Below are 23,756 nucleotides of genomic sequence, written 5' to 3'. Positions count from 1 at the left end.
ATCCAGACTAACATGGCTACCCCTCTGATACTTGAGTTTTTAGTTAGTTATAAATTTACCAAATGTTAATGGTTTGAGATGAAATTTCCTGTGTTGGATGTCTGCCTCAGGCTAAATCTTTTGGGAAAGTTTCAGCCAAAATGGTTCAGCCGTTTCCAAGAATAGGGAAAAATGTGTTGTTTTGGCAAAAACAATTGTTGACCTTTGAGAAATTCTGACATCCCCATACTTTGGAGTAGGGACTTGAAATTTGGCCTGTGTCAGGGAGGTGCCTTTTGCTCTTTATATGAAAATCTGCCCAAATTTGGCTGTTATAAGTCCTTGAAAAATCTCAATTTGCACATGCTCAGTGGAGACTTTTTAGAGTTTAACTAAAATCTCTGAAGATTCCATTCTCACTGAGTACGCTCCAGCTCATCACTGGTTTTGGTGCTGACCAGACTGTGCACGGGTCATATCTACAGAGTGACTGAGCATGCTCCATCCCCTCACAGTTCCCAAGTGTGACTGGACTGTGCATGCCTCATTCAGTGGACAGAATGGACCTGCTCTGGGGATGAATCAGGACTGTATAATGAAAGAGCCTGTTGTCTCATTTGTGGAAGAAGTTGTAAGGTGTTTAGTGAGTGAGGCAGAGGATTGTGGGAAGAGAAAGGAGGGCTTCGTGGTTCAGCGAGTTGAATGCTACCCTGGAGAATTGGATTCTATCCCTCCCTCTCCCACAGAGTTCCTATGCAGTGTTGGACAAGTCACTTAAACTAAAGTTTTCACAGGTGGTCCCTAAGTGTGCTCCTCATTTTCGGGGTGCTCAACATGAGAGCCTGGGGCTTGATTTGCATTAGTGCTGAGCACTCCCAGTTGCAACTGACGTCAATGGGAGCTGTGCTTTGAACATCTAAAGTGCTATATAATGGTAAGTATTTTGAAAAATCAGGTCGTAGGTGTCTCAAGTTGGGCACTTAAAATTAGTGGATACTTTTGCCCTGTGTCTCAGCTCTGCAGGAGTCTTGTGAAGAAAAGTGAATGTTTGCACAGCAGCTACTGTCGTGCTGAGCGTCATAGAAAAGTCTATGAGGAAATTAATAATTCAGTCTTCAGAGCAGGGTTTGAATGATGTGCAGTGAACAAGGCCTGGGCCACACGTTGAACAACAAGGATAAAACAAAATATTGAGTAACAGCTCACCCAGTGAGCACTGTCCATCATGTACACTGAATGAGGCAGAGGTTCTATGGAAAAAATGGCAGGAGATCATGTAATTAAGGACTGTGCATTGGCATAAGGGGGCCAAATTAAGAATATGCAGACAACCTTCATTTTGGCATTTCCTAACTTTTGGGTGCTTGACTTTGCAACCTTGACAATGTTCTTTTATCATATATTTTGTGTGCAATGTACAGAGGGTTTGTGAGTAGAGATTTGACAGTTGCTTTGTATTTCTAGAACACTTAATTTGTTCAAAATGTTTTACAGCCATGAACTAATTAATCCTCACTTATTGTAGATGAGTGTTGTTATCCCCGCTTTGCCAATTGGGAAACTGAGGCACAAGTGAACTCAGTTGCTCAAGGCCACCCAGTTAGTGAATGGCAGAGCGGGGATTAGAACCACATTTCTTGAGTACCTCATCTACTAGCCTGCATTGACTTTTGGCATATATAGTCATCAATACAGATGTCAGTTTTATATTTTTAATCATGGCTTAATCACTAGGCATTTGGGAAGTGAAGGTGCTTTTTCCATCGGCTTGAAGTAAAATAGTGCTTAATTTTAAAAAAGTAACTCTCAGTGCAGCTTCTCAAGGCTGGGCCCGAGGGGTTGGCCTGTGTGGGAGCTTTGGGGCTTTACCTTTGTGAATCTCCCCTCTAGACAAAACTTTAAAGTTACAAAAACAGAGATAAACCTCCCTCTTAGCACAGGGAAAATTCACAAGCTAAAACAAAAGATAATCTAACACATTTCCTTGCTATTACTTACTATTTCTGTAATAAAAGATGCTTAGTTCAGATATGGCTTAGGGAGATGTTCTTTCCCTGCCCTGGTTCCTCGCTGACCCGGAGAGAACACAAAGGAACACAAAACAAAAACCTTCCCCCACAGATTTGAAAGTATCTTCTCCCCTTATTGGTCCTTTTGGTCAGGCGCCAACCAGGTTATTTGAGCTTCTTAACCCTTTACAGGGTAAGGAGGGATTTTATGCTACCCTTAGCTCAGGGGTTGGCAACCTCAGCACGTGTGCCAAACATGGCACGCGAGCCAATTCTGAGTGGCACGCTGCCTGCCCGGTGAGAGGAGGAGGGGTGGAGGGGCCGGAAAGCGCCACGCTGTGGGAAGAAGGGGGAGGAGGGAAGCTTGGCTGCTGTAGGACCAAGCTTCTGCCTCCTGCCCCTGCAGGGGAGAGCGGGGGGGGGGGGGGGAGAGGTCCTGGCCCCCCGCCCCACTCAGCCCCCCCGCCCATCGCTCTCCCCTGCAGGGGCAGGAGGCAGAAGCTTGGTCCTGTGGCAGCCAAGCTCCCCCCCCCATTTCTTCCCACAACATGGTGCATTCCGGCCCCTCTCCCTGCCAGCGATGGCCCTTGTGAGGGGGAGCGGAGCCGAGCAGAGTCGAGTGGCAGCGTGCTCCCTGCTCCATAGAGGAGGCAGAGAGAGGTAGGGACGGGCCTTGGGGAAGGGGGTGGAACAGGGCATATCCCTGCCATGAGCCGCTCAGGGCAGGGGGCTGGGAGCACCCCCACGAGCCAAGCACCCCAGCCTTCTGCCCTGCCCCCCCACACCCCTTCCAGCCTTCTGCCCTGACCTCCCCCCAACACCCAGCCTTCTGCCCTGCACCTCCACACACACCCCAGCCCTCTGCCCTGACCTCGAGTCGCCCTGCTCAGCCCTCTGCAGGCCTAGGTGAACAGAACCCCAGGCTGGAAGCGGGCTGAGCAGGCTGGTGGCGTAAGATCAGCATTTTAATTTAATTTTAAAGGAAGCTTCTTAAACATTTTGAAAACCTTGTTTACTTTACATACAACAATAGTTTAGTTATATAATATAGACTTATAGAGAGAGACCTTCTAAAAAACGTTAACATGTATTACCGGCACGCGAAACCTTAAATTAAAGTGAATAAATGAAGACTTGGCACACCACTTCTGAAAGGTTGCCTAGCCCTGCCTTAGCTGTAAGTTTATGACAAGGCTCATTTGGGATCTCCTTGAATTCACCCACCAGCTGGAAGGCCTAATCACTGGGCCAAAGGGGGACCTACCTCCACGTACCCCATCTACATCCAGTGGCACGGGTTCAAAGCCATGCCCTCTGTGAGAGGACAGTCAGGCCCTGAACATGGAGGAATGTTGCTCCATAGAGTGACCCAAAACTGGAGAGTTGCACAAGTGGTGACCCATGACTGTGCAGCCCCCTGGGGTACAGAGGGTCCCTCTGCCTTGTTTCCACCCCTAAACAGCCTAGGAAGCTGGGGTTTCCCTCTGGGGTATTTTGTGTGCCAAATGCTAACCCTGGGCCACCTCCTTATATCGTTCCTCAACTTGCAGGGTAGTAGTGACCTACAGTAGAAAGCCCGCTCCCAGAGAGAAATTTCATGCAGCTCTAAGCTGTGGTTTGTTTCTGTCAAAAAAGGCTGCTTTTGCTGCTTCAGAGCTTCACAGGCTACATGGAGAATCTCATCAGCAAACAAGCTGTGCCCCCGTCCCAGGCAGTGGGACCCTGCATGTCCATTGGGCTGGCTGTGAGGAAGTACTGGAACAGCACACTGAAACTGGGAGCGCTCCATCAGCAGCTAGTGACTGAGGTAGGATGTGCCCTAGCGATGCTGGGACCTATGTCATATATATACATTTGCTATACTAAACCAGATTGTGGTTGAACCTTCAGTGTTCAGATTACACTTTGAAGCATGGCCTTTGATTAACCTCATCTAATCCTCAGAACTAGCTAAAATGATATTAATGGCTGTAAATATTAGCCAGCCCCTTTTAAAATCCAGCTACTGTATTTAGCTCTCTGGCCTGCTGCAGCAGGGAGGTGTGCTGGCTGCCTACATGCAGTGTGATCAAGTAATGCCTTTTGTTTGAAATTTTTCAAGTGACCCTTTGTTCTCCTATTATGGCGCAAAAAAGGGGCACTGATCATTGTCCCCTTTGCAACCTTAACATTGTTCCTCAGTCATGTTCCCTGGAATAATTCTCTTTCCCAGGATAAATAGTCCCAGTATTTGCCAGACCACCTCCCAAGGGAATCCGGCCAGGTCTCTTTGTAGTCCCACTTTGAACCTATTCAATCTCAGAAAAATGTAGCAAAGGTGAAGCTACCAAACCTGATCGCAGACTCCCACTGACATTCCCTCCAGTGAGGATGTGCCAGGGTTCAGTTAGGCTTTATTGGTGTTGTACTTTTGGTCCTGTCACCAGCAGTGAAGCATAGGGGTCTCTATTGAGTTAGAGGAATTATTTGTTTCCCGTTTCCTGTGTTCCATTTTTAAAAATGGGCACCATTTTACAGGCTTTCCAGACCAATTTTAGAACATCATTTCTGTGAAGATAGTTGAGAATAACACTGCTCTACAGCCAAAATGCTTCTGAAATAAATGTAGTCAAACTTTATTAATTCTGGGTCACTGAGAACGAAAATGATACTTAAAATTGTTGATTGGCTCTAGTTTTCAAGATATGCTATTGGGTCAGTCTATACGACCCTTGACTTGGGAATGGCAGAGGATAAGTGAGTTATAAAGGGAAGGGATCTCAATTTAAACTAGAAATGACTAAAATACATCTTTGACTGGATCTATGAATAAATCTATGACTGGGTTTGGACAGTACTTGCTTTTTAGGCAAAACAATGAATGATGCAATCTGAAGCTGGTATTACATCATACATGATATGAATTGCATCATGTTATTCCTAGAAGTCATGGATGGTGCAATCATAACGAAGCTTACATCGCTCTGCTGAACAAACTGCCCTATATCAGCTCTAGAAATCATACAGTGTCGTGCTCTCTTATTTGTCAGTGTTTGATTTTGCAAAGGGACACATTTCTGTTTAGCCAAAGTGAGCAGAGATGCCTCGTACTTGTGTGAACTGTGCAGATAACTTCTGCTATGTTTGTGGTGAAGTGACTTTTGCATCACAAAAGCGCAGTATAACCACTATGGTTAAGAAAGCCTATCACCTTTATTTTGGCTGCAAAATTGGAGATCAGGACAAGAGGTGGGCCCCACACATCTGCTGCAACATTTGTGCAACAAATCTTCGCCAGTGGTTGAACAGGAAAAGGAAATCTATGCCTTTTACAGTGCCAATGATTTGGAGAGAGCCAACAGATCATACCAGCAATTGGTACTTCTGCATGGTGCCTCCAGTTGGGAAAGGTGTGTCAAAGAAGAAAAAGTGGACTGTGCATTATCCAAACATTCCATCAGCTATACGCCCAGTACCCCACAGAGAAGGACTGCTGGTTCCTAATGCACCAGAATCATTCTCACTTGAGTCAGACAAGGAAGAGGAAGAGGATGAAACTTCTGGTCCTGAACCATCAATGTCACAGGACCCACATTTTCTCCCATCCTCCTACTCTGAACCACACCTCATAACACAAGGTGAACTGAATGACCTTGTCAGGGATTTGGAACTACCCAAGAGTAAGGCAGAGCTGTTGGGCTCCAGACTACAGCAGTGGAATCTCCTGGCAGGTGATGTTAGGGTTTCCATGTTCCGTGACCGTCAAAAGGATCTTGTCCCATTCTTCTTCATGGAAGGTGATCTTGTAGCCTGCAACAACATCGATGGTGTGATGGCAGCCCTCAACATCGTTCATGATCCAGATGAGTGGAGACTGTTCATTGATTCATCAAAGATGAGTCTTAAAGCTGTTTTACTGCATAATGGCAATGTTTTGCCATCCATTCGAGTTGGTCATGCAGACCATATGAAGGAAACCTATGACAACAAGAAACAACTTTTGAAGTGCATAAACTATGACCAACATCAGTGGCAGCTTTGTGGCGATTTGAAGGTTGTTGCTCTCTTGCTTGGTCTGCAGACTGGATACACAAAGTACTGCTGTTTTCTCTGCGAATGGGATAGTCGTGCAAGAGATTCCCACTACATCAAGAAAGATTGGCCACTCCGACAGTCATTGGAGCCTGTGAGGAAAAGTGTTCAGCATCCACCACTTGTTGAATCAAGGAAGATTTTGTTACCACCCTTACACCTCAAGCTGGGTCTGATGAAGAACTTTGTCAAGGCAAGGCAGCTTTCAAGTACCTCCATGGAAAATTTCCAAGGTTAAGTGAAGCTAAGATAAAGGAAGGTGTCTTTGTTGGTCCTCAGCTTCGTGGACTTCTTCGAGATGATGCATTTGACCACGCACTGCATGGCAAGGAAAAGACGGCATGGAAAGCCTTCCAGTTAGTGGCAATAAATTTTCTCGGAAACAACAAGGCAGACAACTACAGGTTGTTGGTGGAAAACCTCCTGAAGGCATACAAAAGCCTTGGTTGCAACACGTCACTAAAGATACATTTTTTGCACTCTCATCTAGATTTTTTTTCCACCGAACTGCGGAGCAGTGAGCGACGAGCACGGCGAGCGATTTCACCAGGACATTGCAACAATGGAGAAACGCTATCAGGGCAAATGGAGCCCATCAATGCTTGCAGACTATTGCTGGACAGTGACAAGAGATGCTCCATTTAATGAATACAAGAGACAAGCCAAGAAGCGCCGAGTAGACACTGAATAGGAAGAAGTGAGGTTTTTACCCACGAAAGCTTATGCCCAAATAAATCTGTTAGTCTTTTAATGTGCCACCAGACTCCTTGTTGTTTGACTAGGACTAAACTATGTACATAATAGTTTTTTGCCTTTTGTTTCATAATTTGTTTCATAATAAATTTTATTTATATAACCCTTTTGCTGATTTTTAAAGTGTTACATAAACAGGACAGGTGAAATATTATCATGGAAAGCAACCATAAACACATGAAAAGACCTAGGTTTACAATTTATGATTAAAACTCTACTATCTACACAATATACATAGACATAAAATGTAAAAACTTAAATATCTTAGAAACAGTAGCCAATCAGTTGTTTTAATTGTCATATTTGAATTCAGCACATCAAAATACATAATAAACAGCACATTTTATCTCTGGAGCAGATGACTTCTCAAAAATTGTAGACCAGTGTAATTTGTTTAAATGTGATAGCAAAATAGCAAATGTCTTCATTCTCCTATGTTTTCTCTCTAATAGAAGAAATCTAACAGGAGGGACATCTCTGCACTGAAATCTACCCTGCAAGACGTGAAAGCTGAGAATGAGCATTTGAAAAGCTGCTCACCCATGATTTCAGAATCAGGTGCATCATTAGCCAGTGCCCAGTCAACCCTCTCCTGTCTACCACAAACCATCCATGGGCCAGACTGTGATTTCTCAGACACCTCGCAGCCACGGTCTGCATATGGTGTCACCAAGAATGTCTGTAGTGTCCATTCTCAGACAATTGAGTCATCTCTGGTGCCCTGCGATGTATGTGCAAGTGGCCAGGCCAGCCTCCGGGAGGTCGGTAAAGCCATCATCAGCATCTGCCACAGCCAGAACATCCCCTCATCCCTGGGCAAATTCCAAGAGATGGTTGAGGAGACCTTAGGCAACAAGCCACTCACCGCTATGGACATGAGTTTCTGGGCATCAGAACAGAGCAAAGACCTCTCCCGTATCAACAAACATCTTGGGGGGCTGATGCAGCTGATAAACCCTTTGAAGGCAGAGCTGGAAGAATCTGAGAAACAGAAGGATGAACTGAGGAAGCAGGTTGAGGACTTTGACAAGCTTCTTCAGAAGGAGAATGAGACCCAGGAACGGCAGAGGAAGGCGGCTGAGCAGTACTTGGAGGAAAAGATCAAAGAGAATTTGCAGATCACAGCCAAACTGGAGAAGGACAAGGAAGATCTACGGACAGGTGCAGTGCCAGTCCCAGCTTGTCCCTAGTCAGTAGGTGTTTTCATTAGACACAACCAGAGTCCCATGGAACTCAGTGGGAGTTTTGCCATTGACTTCAATGGGATTAGGATTTCACCCCTTGATAGTTGATTATTCCCTTTAAATTAACTCTTCTGTTCACAAATTTCTTCTTTTTCTGTATTTTTGGTGGCCGAGAGGGCAGATACTGCAGACTCCCTACTTCACTTCTGCTTCTGGAGGGGTGGCTGTTTCCTACTCACTCACCTTCTGGATCCTTTTATTCCCTTCTGCTCTCCATCCTCTGGTCATCAGTGCTTGCTCACTGCGTCTGGCAAGCCGCTAATGCTCTACATACAAGCTGATGGGGCAGGCGGGGGGCTTTTCAGAACAGTACAACAGGCCTTTCTGTAATGTATCTAACTCACTAGCTCATAAAGGGGCCATTCAAAGGGAGGGAGAAATCCTCCCTAGGGGTCAATATGGTATCTTCACAATATGCTTGATCATCTAGCTGATCCTCACCAACCTAAAGAGTGAGAACACAGGTGACCTGAGTCTGTTGATGCAGCTGTGCCAGTGGGTGACATCTCTCTCGCTCTCTTCTGCCCCCACACCCACACTTGGTGTGATGATATCAAGTGTTTATTGGGATTCTGGCATTGGTAATGAGTGGTGCATTATGTAGCTTGTCCCTAATGAGTGTCAATAAAATCTTGGCCCCATCCCATCCTGTGTTCTGTATGTGTCACATCTGTTTCCAGAAAAACTATTTCACAACTTTTTTCAAGAGTTTTTTTAAACACACAAATTTTCCATATCCCTCTGGCTGGAAAGTCAGGCGTCTTAAGACCAGAAGTTCAGTAAATAATAAAGATGATCAGCGATGTTGTTTTTCCTGGCTCCTCCATTTGTGAAGCATAGAGTGATGCACTCATTTGATGAGAAATGCCATGGCATGATTGTTATGTGTAGATAAGTGCTGTAAAGGACCTGGGGGGGTCCTTGCTAAGTTGTTTGTTCTGGTTGCTTTAGGAGCTGTTGTGCTGGAGGAGAGAATTTCCACCTTGAAAGAAGAGCTGCTGTCACAGCAAGCTACCATGCGAGAGCTGGGTAAGAATTCTCATGGGCTCATCCATCCAACTGATCTCATCCATAGACTTTATTCTCCTCTCACGCTGTTTTTACACCAGTGTAGTTCTGTTGACTTTAGTGGGGTTGCTCCCAATTAGCACTGCTGTAAGTGAGAGGAGAATCAGCACCAATGTATTTAAATGACCTCCATCGTTGTAGTATCTGAGTGCCTTCTAACCTCCACTGCCCAGGTAACACACTAGGGAGAATCCTGGGGGCTGGGGCAAGATCCCATGAGCCTCTCAGAATCTCAGACACTTCAGCACAGGGAACAGCAAACTTGAATCCCTAGGAAGAGAAGCCTTGGGGCTAGGTTATTCCTTACAGGTTGTGGGGAGAAGCTATGCTGCAGTGGGAGCCACAAATGGACTCCTGGCTGACTTCCAAAATTCCTCCCAGGGCTCTTGGTTGACTGTTCTCTGCCACCCATCAGATGGGTATAGCAGTGCTCCCCCTGCACCAAGCCAGCTCTTGGTACAGAGGTAGGCCCGTGGCTTTGGGAAGACTAATGCCAGCATGATGCAATCTCTCTGCTTCCTGCTTACACAAGGGGAAGGCTCCATGTGCCACCTTCCCCCATCTCATGCACCCATGCAGAGCCAGCCACAGTGTGGCCCTTAAAGACTAACAGTGAAGCCTGTCTACCAGGCTGATACATGAATGTGTTTGCCCTGGGGTGCTAGCACCATGTGTTGGGACTCACAAGGTTGCAGGCCCAAGTGAGGACGGTGGCTAGCCTTCTGGGAGGGGATCTATTAGAGAATTTAAGTCATGCCAGAAAGCTTCCTCTCCCCTAGCTCATCCACTTCCCACAGGATCATGGAACCTGGGAAGGAAGAGCCCATCTTTCCCCTTTCCCCCATTATGAGCTCCTCCCATCCACAGCATTGGTTATAGGATGTTGTGTATTCACAGAGCTGACCAAAAGCACCCTGCTGGAGGAGATGAGGACTAAGATGGCCCACAAGAGCCAGATGACGAAGCTGGAAGGCCAAGTGCAGCTGCTAACCAGCCAGTTGGAGAACGCAAGCCACACGCTCAGTGGGGCCACCACCCAGCTGGACAAGGAGAAGGCCAAAGTGGAAAGCATGCTCAGGCATGAGGAGGTGTGGCCATGGGAGGAACTGGGCCTGTTGCTCCCTACCTTACCCAAATCTAACTCCCTTCTACTCTCCACTAGGCCCTCTCTGGCTAGTCCTTGTCCATGCTGCTCTATCCATACCTCTCCCGTCATCCCATCTCTTCTGTTCTGCTCCTTCTGCTGCTGCCCAGCCTTGTTTTCATTTAAGACTTATGCCAGGATTGTAAACAGGGTCTCTATGGGAAGCTGAGGGCTCAGCTCAGTGTTCCTGCTCCCCTCCCCGCCCCGCCCCGCGTTGCTTTGCTTGTACTTCCCTGGCAATATCTTGTGCTATCCCTTTGTTCAAGAGGTGAGTATCGGACAGGTAGAGAGGAGCTGTGCACCTGAGCAATGTTGCCATCTTACTTGTGCACTGTCACCTTTACCTGCGGGGGAGCTGCCTTCTGAAAGCAGCCTGTCCGATGGATGGTTGCAACTTACTTACCTTCGTCAGTATCCCCTCTGTGCCTATTTCATACCCTCAGCGCAGGGGCATTTTGCTGTCAGTAACAAGCTCACTTTTGAAAATGGCCACTGATCAATTCCAGCATTCCAGGGAGCACTCTAGGCACAGGTGGGCAGGACCCCATGCTTTTGGTGAAAGCTGGAGAAGCCTGATCTCCCCTAGAACCAGGCCCACTGGCAGACATGCCAAACCCACAAAAAACTGCAGAAATTGTTTTTGGCTTAATTGGCTTGTGAGTTGCTTGTTGGCTAGTTTTTGGCTTGTAGCTTGTTTTTTTTTTTTTATTTTTATTAGCTCCCGGCAAGCAGGGCCAAGGACAGAATCAGGGGTGCACAGCGGGCCCACCATGGTCCCAGACTGCACACTGGGAGGATCTAGTCACAGAGTATTGTGGTTCTTAGGGATTGGCTTGTTTTGGCCTTGTTTTGAAATGGGATTAGCTTGATTTTTGGCTTTATTGTGCAATTCGGGATGCTTATTTACTATGTGAAAGTTGGCAACTGTGCCCACCGGTGCCCATTTGGTGCTGCAGGCAGAGGAAACTCTCTCTCGTGCCCTCTGTTTCTACCTACACATATCACAGGCCATAGGCACTGACATCCCCTCTGCCCAGTTGATGCTCCACCCCCCCCATCCCCACCCCTACCCCTACACCACCTTTGCCCCAACCCGATTCCACCCCTTCCCCAAAGTCCCCACCCACCCCGCTTTTTCCCACCCCACCTCAGCCCCACCCCCTTCCCACCCCCATTCCACTCCCTTCCCCCAAGTCCCTGTCCCTGTCCTGCCTCTTTGCCTCCTCCCTTGAGCACGCCATGTCCCTGCTCCTCCCCTTCCCTCCCAGAAAGTCCTAAGCACCGCCAAACAGCTGTTAAGCGGCGGGGGAGGAGGAAAGCAGGGATGCCACATGGCGGGGAGAGCAGGAGGCTAGGAGGGGGGAGCTTGACCGCTGGTGGGTGCGGAGCACCCGCTAATATTTCCCCACGGGTGCTCCAGCCTCGGAGCACCCACGGAGTTGGCACTTATGTCACAGGCTGTGGCATACTAGTGGGTCACACACTTCCTTGGTAATGTGGGCCAAGCTGAACACCCAGGTAGGCTCCTCTTGCCTCCCCCCATCACACACTTTTGCCCCCCTTCTTATTACCCTTCCTGCTTTAAAGCTACTTGAGCCGCTGAGGGTGACATCTGTACATATTATCTGCCTTCCTCTTTCTGTGAAGTCGCTCCAGGCCAAGCAGAGGGCCCTGTTGCAACAGCTGGACTGCCTGGATCAGGAGTGTGAGGAGCTGAGGGCCAGCCTAGGCGAAGCGGAGGACGACAAGGCTAAGCTGGAGCAACAGCTGAAGGAGACACAGGCTGAGAAGCGGCAGGTTCAGGGCCAGCTCGAAGCCCAGCAGGTCAGCGTTAATGTCCCCAGAGCAGCAAGGAGTTCCTTCAGCAGTAGGGGCTCCCCTGAGAGGCAGTGAAAGGGGAGTTAGAGCTGAACTGCTGAGGTCCAGTGGGGGAGGGGGCCATTAAGGGGCTCAGGGCCATTAAGGGGCTCAGAATGAATGCCCCCCACTTGGGTACACCATGAAGTGCCAGTGTGCTTGGGGGTGGGGTGAGGGTGAACAGGCTACACTGCACAATGATGGAGGGTTGAGAGAACAGTGAAGAGCATTGAGATGGCTTCCTCTTGCACTGGCTCCAGCCAGGCCATCTGTCCATGGTTAGCATCGCTGGGCCACTCTTGAGAACGCTACTCCATTTTACTCAGTCCTTCTCCCTCTGACTGATGGGAATGTGTTCCAAGCAAGGAGCAGGGGCCTCAGGGACTGGCCCTCTCAGCAGAGCCCTGTTAGGCACTGAAGGTTGTGGGCATTCCGGGACAAGTGCCACATCTGTCTGGTGCTGGTGCTTCCACATCACACGGAGACCCAATGGTTCATCACATTGGTGTGCCCCTCACTGGACAAGGAGATCAGATTCAGCCCTGAAGGCAATGTTACAGCTGCATGATGAACTCTTCTCCTCTCCTAGCCACTTTGCAGCACCCCCCTCCCTCACCCTCTCCCCTGGGCAGAATCACTCTGAGCTGGAACCACAGCAGGGAAGGAGCTTGATGAAACCTAGCCATACTCTTCCTGTCCAGTGCAGCAGCTAATGGAGAACCTGCAGCAGGAGAAGCTGAGCTTCGAGCAGTCTACATCTGAACTACTCAGGAACATCTCTGAGCTGGATGAGCTGCTCCAGGAGCTGAAGGAGAGGGAGAGGCTGCTGGTGTCCTTTCCAGACCTCCACATCCCTGCTGAGGCGCAGTTTGAGTGTAAGAGAGGGCATGGGGTGGGGCAGCAGACAGTAAGAGCCTGTGCAGGGGGTAGCACACACCAGAATGGACAGCAACAGACTTCTACCTCCCACCCCCACCTCAATAGTGCTCATGCACTGAGTGCCCTAGAGGGCACGTATCCCCCAGCTCATATACATGGGAGTGTGCGATTCCAGCAGCTGTTTTAGAATTACACAAATATAAAAATCAGACTTTCAATTAAACAAACTATCCCACTGAAAAAAAATCAGAGTTGCAGTCCAGAGGGATCGCCCACAAGACAAGTGACTATGAGATGTGACCCATAACATAGCATAGAGTCATGTGGTCATCTTAACCCTTTACAGACTGCAGCTGTGTATTTGGGGGGGAGGGATAGCTCAGTGGTTTGAGTATTCGCCTGCTAAACCCAGGGTTGTGAGCTCAATCCTTGAGGGGGCCATTTAGGGATTGGGGCAAAAATCTGTCTGGGGATTGGTCCTGCTTTGAACAGGGGGTTGGACTAAATGACCTCCTGAGGTCCCTTCCAACCCTGATGTTCTAGGATTCTGTCTACATCCCCCTAAACCCACCTTTGGCTAACAGTCAGATACAGCTGATCTTGGCCATGTGTCCATAGGAGGGATGTCTGGTAGGATCTGGAATAGAGGTTCCTCTGGTCACACAACATCCCTGCAGATCAGGATGGCATGTTTTTAGTACAGTGGGACAAGAAAATTCCACCTGGAAAGGTTCCGCTAGCAGCCTATCTGCCCCAGTGTTCTGCAGTTGATGGGTTGCATGGTGCTTAGTGAAGTGTAACTGGGCACAGCCCTCCATAGTTCCTCTTGCTACCCCATGTCCTTTTATAACAAAGAGCTCAGTTCTCCACTGTATCCAAGCTTGGTCTGGTGCAGGGAAGAAGGAGGGAGCATCCTCAGGAAGTGAGCATCAGCTCCACCATCCTGCAGGCCTAGTCCCAGTGTAAGGTAGAGTTGCTGTGGAGTAAGGTAGTCCATGACTTTATGCCAGTGGAGCGCCACTCTACCATGCCCTCTTCTTCCTCCCAGCCCACCTCCATCACCCAATAGGACCCATTGGTCTCACATGCCCTAGTGCTGGAGGGTGGGCGGGGAATGCAGCTGGTGCAGTGGCCATATCCGCCAAAGAGTCTGTCCTAAAGCCTCCAGCTAAGGGAAGAGATTGGTCTGTGGACATGTGGAAGCTGCTTGAATGTAATGGGGTGGGGGAGGATGCATTTCGGTTCACTTGTTCAGCATGTTCCACTTTGTGGTGGGATGTCACATCACTAAAAGGGGAATTCAGCAGCATGCTTCCAAGGGAGACTTTTGCTGGGCACCCAGGTAAGATGGCTGGCCCTTTGGAGCTGAGACTGGTCTATGGTTCAAGAACACAGCCTGGTCTCCAGTGCTGACACTAATGCCCAGAAGGTGAGATGAAGCGCAGAAGCCTCTGACAGACAGTTGAATGAGTGTTGGGCATGGGTGAGGGCTGTGGGTTAGAGCAGTGGTTCTCAACCAGGGGTCCAGGGTCCCCTGGGGGGCCTCAAATAGGTTTTAGGGAGTCTGCCAAGCAGGGCCAATGTTAGATTCACTGGGGCCCAGGACAGAAAGCTGAAGCCCCACTGCATGGGGTTGAAGCCCAGGGTCCTGAGCTTCACCACTGGGAGCTGAAGCCAAAGCCTGAGCAACTTAGCTTCACGGGGACCCCAGGCAATTGCCCTGCTTGCTACCTCCTAACTGGTCCTGGCTTTTATAAGCAGAAAAGCCATTGTTGTGGCACAGGTGGGCCATGGAGTTTTTATAGCATGTTTGGAGGGGGAGGGGGCTCAGAAAGAAAAAAGTTGAGAACCCCTGGGTTAGAGGGTGGCTGATGGGCACAATGGGAGATTAATGAGGACAACACAATCCTGGCAAAGTGGCAGAGACAAACTTCAGCTAAGAATGAGTACTCTTGCAATTCTTGCTGTCCTTCAGAGTAGCATGGCAGGGTCAGAGGTGTAATGGGATGTGCTACTCACCGCTCAGCAGTGCCTCCTCCTGGTTCAGCTGGGGAATTAGTTCACCATAGTCTGTTCCATTGCCTCAGTCACTTGCTCTACAGCCTCTCTCACTCATCAGGAGCTGTAGCCTCTCTCCGGCCAAGTCACCATCATCCTCCCCTTTGGGGTCTCATCAGTCTCTTCCCACAAAGTCTCAGGCAGTCTCCATCTCCACTGCACCACTCCCACAGCAGCTGGTAGGGGAACCAGGCCCACTCTCTGCACCAGGTTCCAATCCGGGGACCCTCAAACCCACAGTCCAGGTCTGTGCTCTCTTGGACTTTACTGCTCCTTCCCTGGACAGCTTCCTGTGCTGCCTTTTCAGGCTCCTGCTCTCCCCCTTGTATCAGGGGTGCATCTGCAGGCTTATCTCTCTGCCACCTCTGCTAGCCTGCTGTCCAAGGTTCTCTGCTCAGTGTCCCCATCTGGTTCACTTCATTTGACCCTTTGACCTCACTCCTGTCCCTGTTCTTTTATTAGTTGTCCCCTGTAATTTTTTGGTCTCCAGGTCCTGTGGACCCCACTTAGGCGGGGGGGGGGGGGGGGAGAGAGATCCTTTAGTAGTGGGCGGGCTTCGCCCATCGACTTCCTGGATCCCAATAGGACCTCTGCTAGCCTCAGCTCCTCAGTTTTGTAGATACTCCCACTTGTTCCTGCCCAGATGAACTTCATTCTCAATTAGAATCATTGTCAGTTAGCTCCCTCACAGGTGCAGCCTATGGCTAATTGGTCTCCCTTGCCACCTTAACCCCTTCAATGCCAGTGTGGGGTGAACACACCATCGCAGGAGGTCAAGTATCAGAGGAGTAGCCGTGTTAGTCTGAATCTGTAAAAAGCAACAGAGGGTCCTGTGGCACCTTTAAGACTAACAGAAGTATTGGGAGCATAAGCTTTCGTGGGTAAGAACCTCACTTCTTGCATCTTGACCCTCTGTTGCCCATCACAGGAGGGTTGTGTCACATGTGGCTTGCGACTAGCTGCCCCTGGGGTACGATTTCTCTTCCTAGCTTTGTACCCATGGGAAAGTCACTGGTTGGAGGCTGGTCTCCCACTCCTCCTCCTCCTCCTCTATTTCCCCACTGCCTTACACACAGCACAGACCCTGCACTCGCAAGCGGTCACTTTAGTTATCAGAGGAATCACATGCTGGTTAACGAGAATACAGCTTTCTCACTACCATTGCTGCATCCTTTCTGCTTTGGCCCTGCAATGTCTGTGGCATAATTATCGTCCCTAGACTACATGAGAGGACTGGACCAGCCAGTCTGCTTGTGCTTTACAGCAGGGGTTCTCAAACTGGGGGTTGGGACCCCTCAGGGGGTTGCAAGGTTATTACATGGGGGGTCACGAGCTGTCAGCCTCCACCCCAAACCCCGCTTTGCCTCCAGCATTTATAATAGTGTTAAATATATAAAAAGTGTTTTTAATTTATTGGGGGGAGTCTCACTCAGAGGCTTGCTGTGTGAAAGGGGTCACCAGTACAAAAGTTTGAGAACCACTGCTTTACAGCATTACTAGTGGTTACCTGCACATGCTCCAGGACTGTCAGTGCCAGGAGGCGAAGGGGAATGTCCTTCTCAGGAGGAGTTAGGGACAGACATGCACGCATGCATGCGCTAGCCCTGCTGTATCCAGAGGATTTGTGCACACCCACTCCCCTTGCCCCATTGTGAAGGAGAATCCTGTTTCATTGCAGGCACTGGGGACATCGCTGATGACATGGAAAAGCAGCTGCAGGCGAACAACATCCGCATCAGCGTCCTGGAGGAAGAGAACTCGCGGCTCAGGACCGCACTAGCCAAAATGAAAGAAACAGCCCAGGAAGGAGTGTTAAGGGTGAGTCTGTCCACAGGTGGAGAGGGCACCTCTCAGTGCAAGGGGGGCAGCTGTTGAATATCAATAGGCAGTTGGCAGTGCAGGCAGAATCGGGGGTCAGTGTAACAGTGGGATCCCTACTGGACATGGAGGGTCCGTGACCCATCCCATGGCCCCTGGGACTCTGGAGCAGAGGGGTTGGAGGCCAATCCCATGGTCTCTCTAGACTTTGGGAATGGGGGATTGAGGCTTATCCTGTGCTCTCTCGAGACTGTACAACAGGGGGACTTAGGACACATCCCACTCTCAGTAGACTTTAGGGCTGGGGAATAGGAGACCCGTCCTGTGGCTCCTGGAGGTGGTGGATCTGGGGAATAGTTGACCTATCCCATTTGGGGCTGGGGAATAGGAGACGTGTCCTGTGGCTCCTGAAAGCTGAGGAATAGGCGATCCATCCCATGATCCCTATAGGGGTTGAGGGACACCCCCCCACTGTTCTTGGGGGCTAGAAGCACAGGACCATTTTCACACAGCCTGTGCTCCAGGACTAATCCCCCTACCTCTGTTCTCTACTGCTGAAGGTTTGATTCTGCCTCCCTGTACATCTCAGTGAGGCTTATATGCCCCATTCCATTCCCCCTTGCGGCAATGCAGTCTAGTAACGAGAGCACAGTTGTAGGTCAGAACCAGTATGAGTCTGGGCTCTAATTTAAAATAGAAATGAGTGCAGACTGTTGGAATGTGCCAAAACTGCTGGGAGGCCTTGGGTGGAAGTCACATGACTTCCTTGCTCTATAGCTGGCTCAGCTGGAAAACTGGATCTAAAGAGCCACTGCGTTTGGACTGAGGTCTCCTGAATAACCCAAGTCTGGAAATCTCTGTTGTCACTTCCCCAGCATGGGCCTAGGTGGGGGGCGTGAGCAAGGCTCTCTGCTGAGCATGGCGCCTGTTCCAGAGGGCAATTACTGTATTAACATTCTTCATGTGGGCCTGCAGCTAATCTGGGCTCTGTGATCAAAGGGGAGCTCTGGGGTCCTTCCTGGGGCCGATCCTGGGCTCTGGGATCACAGGGGGGCTCTGGGGTCCTTCCTGGGGCCAATCCTGGGCTCTGGGATCACAGGGGGCTCTGGGGTCCTTCCTGGAGCCGATCCTGGGCTCTGGGATCACAGGGGGGGGTTGGGGTCCTTCCTGGGGCCGATTCTGGGTTCTGGGATCACAGGGGACTCTGGGAAACTTCCCTGGGACTGAGTCAGTTTAGCATCAGTTTTATATTTCACAAACAAAACCCTGTGCTGGCAAACGAGCAGTGGGTGCTAGGACTGACCCCTCTTCCCAGGCCCTGGCAGAGCACGTTAAAGAGCGAGCAGCTGAGCTGAAGTGGGTCAGCACCACATCAGCATGTGACACGTAAGCCCTTGTGCTCTGCTCAGCACATGCTGCCAAACCAGGCTCTAGGCATGCTCACTGCGCTGGCTGGGCGCCAGCAGAATTAGGAGTTACAATAGTCATTCACTCAATCGAAGCAAAAGCCTAAGGGCAGCCCTGGGCTTCCCATGACCAGGGAGCTGTTTGTAGGCTGTGGTGAGAGCAGCCTTTCTCTTCCCAGAGCAGGCTCCTAGAGGCTGCATAGAAAAGCAGACAATGAGTGCTGCTGAACCCATGCCTTGCTCTGCCTGGGAATGGGAAATGGGCTGCAATACACTGCAATAGCTCAGGCCATGTCTGACTGTCAGTACAGTCTGTTCTTTGCTAGGCTTAGTCCAGTTCCTCATTTTTCCCTCTGATTTTGGAAAGGGAAGACCCTTCCAGCTAAATGTCTGGCCAGATGCACAGGGCAGTGGTTCTCTGGTAGCCGTGGACACTATGGCTATTTTCAGTGACAAACAGCAAAGAAATCCCCCGTCTGGAGTGCAGCGAAGACACATACAGCGCCTGACCCAAAACCCATAGGGGTAGGAGGGGGATCTGTCCAGTGGTGTAGCCAGGTTCTAACAGCAGGGGGAGCGAACACAAAAAAAGGTGCCACCCGCTGCGAAGCAGCGAAGAAAAGAAAAAAAAAAAGAAAAACCCAAGTCTTGCTGCCAAAGACTGAAGACCCCGCTGCCTAAGTGCTGCTGAAGACCCGGAGCAACTGAAGAACCCGCTGCCAAATTGCCCCAAAGACCCGGATGTGCCGCCCCTGCTGGGAAGCACCCCTGAGTGAGTGTAAAAATTAGAAAAGCGCCACTTTTGGGGAATGTGCTCAGTGGGAGCGGCCGCTCCCCCTGCTCCCCCATAGTTATGCTACTGGATCTGTCCAGGCCTTTAGAGAAGCACTGCTAGGGGGCTCGTCTATCTGTCTGAGCTTTAATTTTGAGCTCATTTGGAACTCACAACAGTAAGGAATTAATCTCACCCCTCGGGACAGGGAGCAGTAAGACAGGGGCTGTAGAGAAAGCTAATGCTCTTCCCATCCTGGCCTCTCCGCCCAGCTTTACTAGTGCCCCCCAGGCATACCCTACAGCAGCCCTTCTTGCTGTACACTTGTCCCTCTCCACTCATCGTTACTTAGCTTGTAAATCTTGGGGCAGAGATCCCTTTGTTGGGGCGGCGCAGACCAGGACAGTACTATACCAATACAAATAAATAAGAATGCCAGGTTTGGCCAGACTGAGGCCCCCCAGTAATTGCACATAGGACAGTCACGCCTCTCATTTAAGCCCTCCCACTTTTCAACTCAAACCTGAGCCCTACTCTTGGAAAAGGCTGCTGCAACCAGATGATGGAGTTGCATGTTAGTCAAGCCTAGCGATTAAGGGTTCCTTAGCTGTATTACCAAGGCAGAAGAATACACTGGTCTACAATTTTTGAGAAGTCGTCTGCTTCAGAGATAAAATGTGCTATTTATTATGTATTTTGATGTGCTGAATTCAAATATGACAATTAAAACAACTGATCGGCTACTGTTTCTAAGATATTTAAGTTTTTACATTTTATGTCTATGTATATTGTGTAGATAGTAGAGTTTTAATCATAAATTGTAAACCTAGGTCTTTTCATGTGTTTATGGTTGCTTTCCATGATAATATTTCACCTGTCCTGTTTATGTAACACTTTAAAAATCAGCAAAAGGGTTATATAAATCAAATTTATTATGAAACAAAAGGCAAAAAACTATTCTGTACATAGTTTAGTCCTATTCAGTGTCTACTCGGCACTTCTTGGCTTGTCTCTTGTATTCATTAAATGGAGCATCTCTTGTCACTGTCCAGCAATAGTCTGCAAGCATTGATGGGCTCCATTTGCCCTGATAGTGTTTCTCCATTGTTGCAATGTCCTGGTGAAATCGCTCGCCGTGCTCGTCGCTCACTGCTCCACAGTTCGGTGGAAAAAAATCTAGATGAGTGTGCAAAAAATGTATCTTTAGTGACGTGTTGCAACCAAGGCTTTTGTATGCCTTGAGGAGGTTTTCCACCAACAACCTGTAGTTGTCTGCCTTGTTGTTTCCGAGAAAATTTATTGCCACTAACTGGAAGGCTTTCCATGCCGTCTTTTCCTTGCCACGCAGTGCATGGTCAAATGCATCATCTCGAAGAAGTCCACGAAGCTGAGGACCAACGAAGACACCTTCCTTTATCTTAGCTTCACTTAACCTTGGAAATTTTCCACGGAGGTACATGAAAGCTGCTTGTGTTTTGTCAATGGCCTTCACAAAGTTCTTCATCAGACCCAGCTTGATATGTAAGGGTGGTAACAAAATCTTCCTTGATTCAACAAGTGGTGGATGCTGAACACTTTTCCTCACAGGCTCCAATGACAGTCGGAGTGGCCAATCTTTCTTGATGTAGTGGGAATCTCTTGCACGACTATCCCATTCGCAGAGAAAACAGCAGTACTTTGTGTGTCCAGTCTGCAGACCAAGCAAGAGAGCAACAACCTTCAAATCGCCACAAAGCTGCCACTGATGTTGGTCATAGTTTATGCACCTCAAAAAATGTTTCATGTTGTCCTAGGTTTCCTTCATATGGACTGCATGACCAACTGGAATGGATGGCAAAACATTGCCATTATGCAGTAAAACAGCTTTAAGACTCGTCTTCGATGAATCAATGAACAGTCTCCACTCATCTGGATCGTGAACGATGTTGAGGGCTGCCATCACACCATCGATGTTGTTGCAGGCTACAAGATCACCTTCCATGAAGAAGAATGGGACAAGATCCTTTTGACGGTCACGGAACATGGAAACCCTAACATCACCTGCCAGGAGATTCCATTGCTGTAGTCTGGAGCCCAACAGCTCTGCCTTACTCTTGGGTAGTTCCAAATCCCTGACAAGGTCATTCAGTTCACCTTGTGTTATGAGGTGTGGTTCAGAGGAGGAGAATGGGAGAAAATGTGGGTCCTGTGACATTGATGGTTCAGGACCAGAAGTTTCATCCTCTTCCTCGTCTGACTCAAGTGAGAATGATTCTGGTGCATCAGGAACCGGCAGTCCTTCTCCATGGGGTACTATGGCTGATGGAATGTTTGGATAATGCACAGTCCACTTTTTCTTCTTTGACACCCTTTCCCAACTGGAGGCACCATGCAGAAGTAACAATTGCTGGTATGATCTGTTGGCTCTCTCCAAATCATTGGCACTGCAAAAGGCATAGATTTCCTTTTCCTGTTCAACCACTGGCGAAGATTCGTTGCACAAGTGTTGCAGCATATGTGTGAGGCCCACCTCCTGTCCTGATCTCCAGTTTTGCAGCCAAAATAAAGGTGATAGGCTTTCTTAACCATAGTGGTTATACTGCGCTTTTGTGATGCAAAAGTCACTTCACCACAAACGTAGCAGAAGTTATCTGCACTGTTCACACAAGTACGAGGCATCTCTGCTCACTTTGGCTAAACAGAAATGTGTCCCTTTGCAAAATCAAACACTGACAAATAAGAGAGCACGACACTGTATGATTTCTAGAGCTGATATAGGGCAGTTTGTTCAGCAGAGTGATGTAAGCTTCGTTATGATTGCATCATCCATGACTTCTAGGAATAACATGATGCAATTCATATCACGTATGACGTAATACCAGCTTCAGATTGCATCATTCATTGTTTTGCCTAAAAAGCAAGTACTGTCCAAACCCAGTCATAGATTTATTCATACATCCAGTCAAAAATGTATTTTAGTCATTTCTGGTTTAAATTGAGATCCCTTCCCTTTATAACTCACTTATCCTCCGCCATTCCCAAGTCAAGGGTCGTATAGACTGACTCAATAGCATATCTTGAAAACTAGAGCCAATCAACACTTGTAAGCATCATTTTCATTCTCAGTGACCCAGAATTAGTAAAGTTTGACTACATTTATTTCAGAAGCATTTTGGCTGTAGTGCAGTGATATTAATGTAAGTTATTTTCTAGCAAGTTTTTCTGCTTCTTTGCTGCTCTTCAAGCCTGTGCCATCCCTCGGGCCACAGTTGCATCATGTGTTCTGTAGACTGCCTCCTTGAGGAAGGGTTGGTTTAACATTCTCCTTGTTAAAAGACAAGCACTAGGCTGAAGGCATGAGACTCGGCGGGCCTGACTCACCATTGGCTTGCACCTTATGCTGTCACTTTCACCAGTGCCAAACGCTACCAGACGGGGAGCATTTCACACCCATTTGCACTGGATAAGGAGCAAGGCAATGGGGAGGTAGGCGCAGCATGTTTGAAGAGGTGACAAGCTCTGCAATGGTAGCCTCCATGTCAGCACGCTGCTTCTAGCGCACTGCTGCTGGGAGATGCCCACAGCTACTAAGAATTAAGTCCTAGCTGAAAGAAAAGCTTGGGCCTTTTGGAGCCTCTTCCTGGAGATGAGCCCAGCATTACAGCAGTGGGGAGGCTGTGTGGTCCGGTCATGGGCCACAGCAATCAGGCTCAGGGCTTGTTGAAAGGAACATGAAGGTCATGCCTACACTTCAGCAGCTACAGCTACAGCATGGCAGCTGTGCCACTGTAGCGTAGAAGCTTCCTATGTCAACAGAAGCTTTTACGTCAATGTAGTTAAGCCACCTTTCCGAGAGGCCGTAGCTAGGTCAACGGAAGGATTTGCGGAGTGCAAAATTTTTCACAGCCCTGAGTGCTTTAGTCAGGTCTATCTAATTTTTAGGTTTAGACCAGGCCCAAGTTCGCAGCAAGTCAGGGTGTGAATCTACCTCGCCCTAGTCTGCTGCGCACAAACTCCATAGCCCATTTTGATCTCCCTTGCATGGAAACAGGATGAATCCGAGCTCTCTGTGGAACAGTTGGTCCACAGGGGTGCTCAGTGCATGGTGGACTATTGCAAGGGAGATTGACACCAGGTTTGTTGCGAACTTGGTTTTTGTAGACAAAAACAACAGTAAAGGTCTGTTCTTGAGACCAGTTTCCATCTTGTGTCCAGACAGCGTCTCATGCACTGGTCCCAGCCTGCTGGGGTGATCCAGCAGAAATAGCCCTACATCTCTGGACCAGTGGAGCACAGGCCTTGGGCTGGCCCTCTACACAAGGCCAAGTTTCAGTCATCTTGTCAGTGCAAGGCCCTTTCCACAATGGCCCAGCCCATTCCGGTCATCAAACAGGAGCATCCAAAGCCATGGCCTCCAGCTGGGAGAAGACTAAGCCCAGAATGGAGTGGTTTCTCACCAGACAGATGGTAGGAGAGACTTTCCTCACACCCTGGAGCTCCTTGGGCCCAGTGCAAGGAAAGCACTTGACACTAGATAACGCAGACACCCACAAGCACTGGAGGCCTTTGGGGCCTAGATGTCACCCATCCAGTTCTCAGTCAGTCCCTGACAGACACCAGCCATGATAGCGCCGTGAATGAGGTGCACGATGGGGAGGAATGTTCTTTCTGATGCATCCCAACCATGGCTTCCTGCAGATGCAGAGGTATCTCCCAGCA

The 23,756-nt window shown here is 48.9% G+C and overlaps 1 protein-coding gene across 10 annotated transcripts in view; it reads left to right on the top strand.

The window, feature by feature from the left end:
- The window catches only part of CCDC157 (coiled-coil domain containing 157), a 28,738-nt gene that overhangs the window by 2,599 nt on the left and 2,383 nt on the right, over positions 1 to 23,756 (top strand). For 5 of the 10 annotated variants that reach the window (XM_054006916.1, XM_054006918.1, XM_054006917.1 and 2 more), the window contains exons 3-9: positions 3,624 to 3,795; positions 7,265 to 7,973; positions 9,008 to 9,085; positions 10,022 to 10,212; positions 11,916 to 12,092; positions 12,832 to 13,000; positions 16,741 to 16,880. In XM_054006916.1, the coding sequence (XP_053862891.1) occupies positions 3,624 to 3,795; positions 7,265 to 7,973; positions 9,008 to 9,085; positions 10,022 to 10,212; positions 11,916 to 12,092; positions 12,832 to 13,000; positions 16,741 to 16,880 (1,636 nt within the window). Of the gene's footprint in view, positions 1 to 3,623; positions 3,796 to 7,264; positions 7,974 to 9,007; positions 9,086 to 10,021; positions 10,213 to 11,915; positions 12,093 to 12,714; positions 12,789 to 12,831; positions 13,001 to 15,742; positions 15,944 to 16,740; positions 16,881 to 23,756 lie in introns of those variants that run through there. The other 5 variants (XM_054006924.1, XM_054006923.1, XR_008442549.1 and 2 more) reach the window with 4 other exon arrangements.

Source organism: Malaclemys terrapin, chromosome 16 (assembly GCF_027887155.1).
Source record: "Malaclemys terrapin pileata isolate rMalTer1 chromosome 16, rMalTer1.hap1, whole genome shotgun sequence".
Lineage (NCBI taxonomy): Eukaryota > Metazoa > Chordata > Testudines > Emydidae > Malaclemys > Malaclemys terrapin.
This window is presented reverse-complemented; position numbering and strand designations above follow the sequence as displayed.